Consider the following 1981-nt stretch of genomic DNA (forward strand, 5'->3'; position numbering starts at 1 on the left):
CATGGTGGTGACAGTAACTTAGAGACAGACAGACAGACAGACAGACATAGAGAGAACGACAGAGAGACAAAGAGAGACACAGACAGAGAGAAACAGACAGACAGGCAGACGTACAGACAGACAGACGGACAGACCGGCAGACAAAAATCCCAGTTTGACAGACAGAGACTCAGACAGACAAACAAACCGGTGGACAGACGGACAGACAAAAGGGATAGACACAGATAGAGAGAAAGTAATATCGAGATACAGACAGATTGAGATACAGAGACCAGGAGAGAGGGAGACAAAACAGGGGGATACCGGGGAAATAGAGGAAGCAGGTAACTGTCAATATCGGTCATCTCACAACCCGTGTTTTTTGTTGTTTTTTTACCTTGAATTTCAGCCTCGAAAGAACTAGAGGACATGCCCATCACGCCAAAACGGCCAATGAAAATCCTCCTGTTGGGTTACATGAGAAGCGGCTCCACTTTCTGCGGCGACATCCTGCAGGTTTGACATTCTCATATACATGTACATGTTGTTCGTCGTTGTGTCACGATACCTTGAACCAATAAGGTGGGTGGTTGGCGGGTGCTGTGGTGTTGTTCACTCCTTCTTTCCTATCAAACTTCTATTGTCCCATTCTCTCCTCCTTTTTTTGAGTTTGGTAATATCTTCTTACACACCTTTCATCTTCAGCACTAATATGAGCTAATTGTGTTGCTTGTCGTAGAACTCTTATTGAAACTAAAATTAACGAACCGTAAAGGGCATAAACTGCATCAGCAAGAGATTGACACAGTAAGTTGATAGTACACAAGACTTAAGGCTGACACTGCAACATTTTGGAGAGATTTAATCATAATTACTGCTGTGTACCTTTCTTTCTATTACTATGACTTCTTTCGTTCTTTTAGCGAATGCATTCGAAACAGAGGTGCTGAAATTTTATTAGTATTAGTCACTTCACCCATCTTGGGGTTGGAATCACCAAGGCTTGTTTTTGTCCAAAGGATTAAGGTGAATGTTTAAAGAGACAGAAATTAAGGAAATAATACACAAAATCAAAAGCTTGTCGCCTTCAGCTGTTTGCACGCAGACAATAATCCCTACTAAAAAAACGTGCCAGTTAAGCTTTCCGGCGAATGGACATAAAGATTAGAATCAGTATGTTGAACTTTTCTGCAGTGATATCAAAAAGAAAAAAAAGAAACAAACAAGAAGCTTTAGAAAAACTATTTAAGATGCTACGTTGGTTGCGGTAAACCCAGGAACAAAAAACAGGACAGTGATCCTATGGCCGTTCCCAGACATGGGAGTTTTTTATTAGACATCTGGTTAGATGATATGATATCACTATATTTCTTTGTGAAGGATGCATTAATTTGCTTCTCCTCTCCCTCGACGGTAAGGGGTTTTCTGTTGTAGGAGGGGAATGAGTGTGTTTATGGGAGTGATTGCAGCATTGCCTGGCCCCACCCCACCCCACCCCCACCCGTGGTAAATTGTTAGTCTAAGAAGCTATTACCAAACTTTGATTACTTTAACTAAGATTACGAATGCGGGGTAAAAGGATCCGTAGAGGAGAAGACTAAACTCTGATAGATAGTCATTCCTTTCATGTGTAGTTGTAGAAGCCACATTATCGCCCACATGGCGTCTCGTGTGGAACCTTTGTTTCTAATTGTTGTGTCTCAGGACGTGTTCACTTCGCCGACACAGCCACAACCCACGCATTAACATTAACGGTTGCGGGTGGGATGGTTTCAGTCTGACCCGTGCGTATCGAGCATGCTTTATCCTTCGGGGGGTTAAGCATCGTGAGCTCTCACTTAAGTTGCTTCCGTTCCATCGCGAGGCAACGGTAAATCGAGAGAATTGTTTAAAGTGGCGCCTCTCTACCCCCTCCCCCCCCTGCCCTTTTCCCCCAAACACAGACTATCGGTTGAGACGGCGCCTTTTGTGTGTGTGTGTGTGTTTGTGTGTGTGTGTGTGT

General features: G+C 43.5%; 1 protein-coding gene across 1 annotated transcript in view; it reads left to right on the plus strand.

The window, feature by feature from the left end:
* Nucleotides 1–1981, plus strand: part of LOC101852545 (carbohydrate sulfotransferase 5) — a gene marked incomplete in the record, with an annotated part of 59777 nt that overhangs the window by 33128 nt on the left and 24668 nt on the right. Inside the window, 1 exon segment of the mRNA XM_035969817.1 lies at nt 389–495. Within this exon segment, the coding sequence (XP_035825710.1) occupies nt 389–495 (107 nt within the window).

This window comes from Aplysia californica, unplaced genomic scaffold (assembly GCF_000002075.1).
Source record: "Aplysia californica isolate F4 #8 unplaced genomic scaffold, AplCal3.0 scaffold00186, whole genome shotgun sequence".
NCBI lineage: Eukaryota > Metazoa > Mollusca > Gastropoda > Aplysiida > Aplysiidae > Aplysia > Aplysia californica.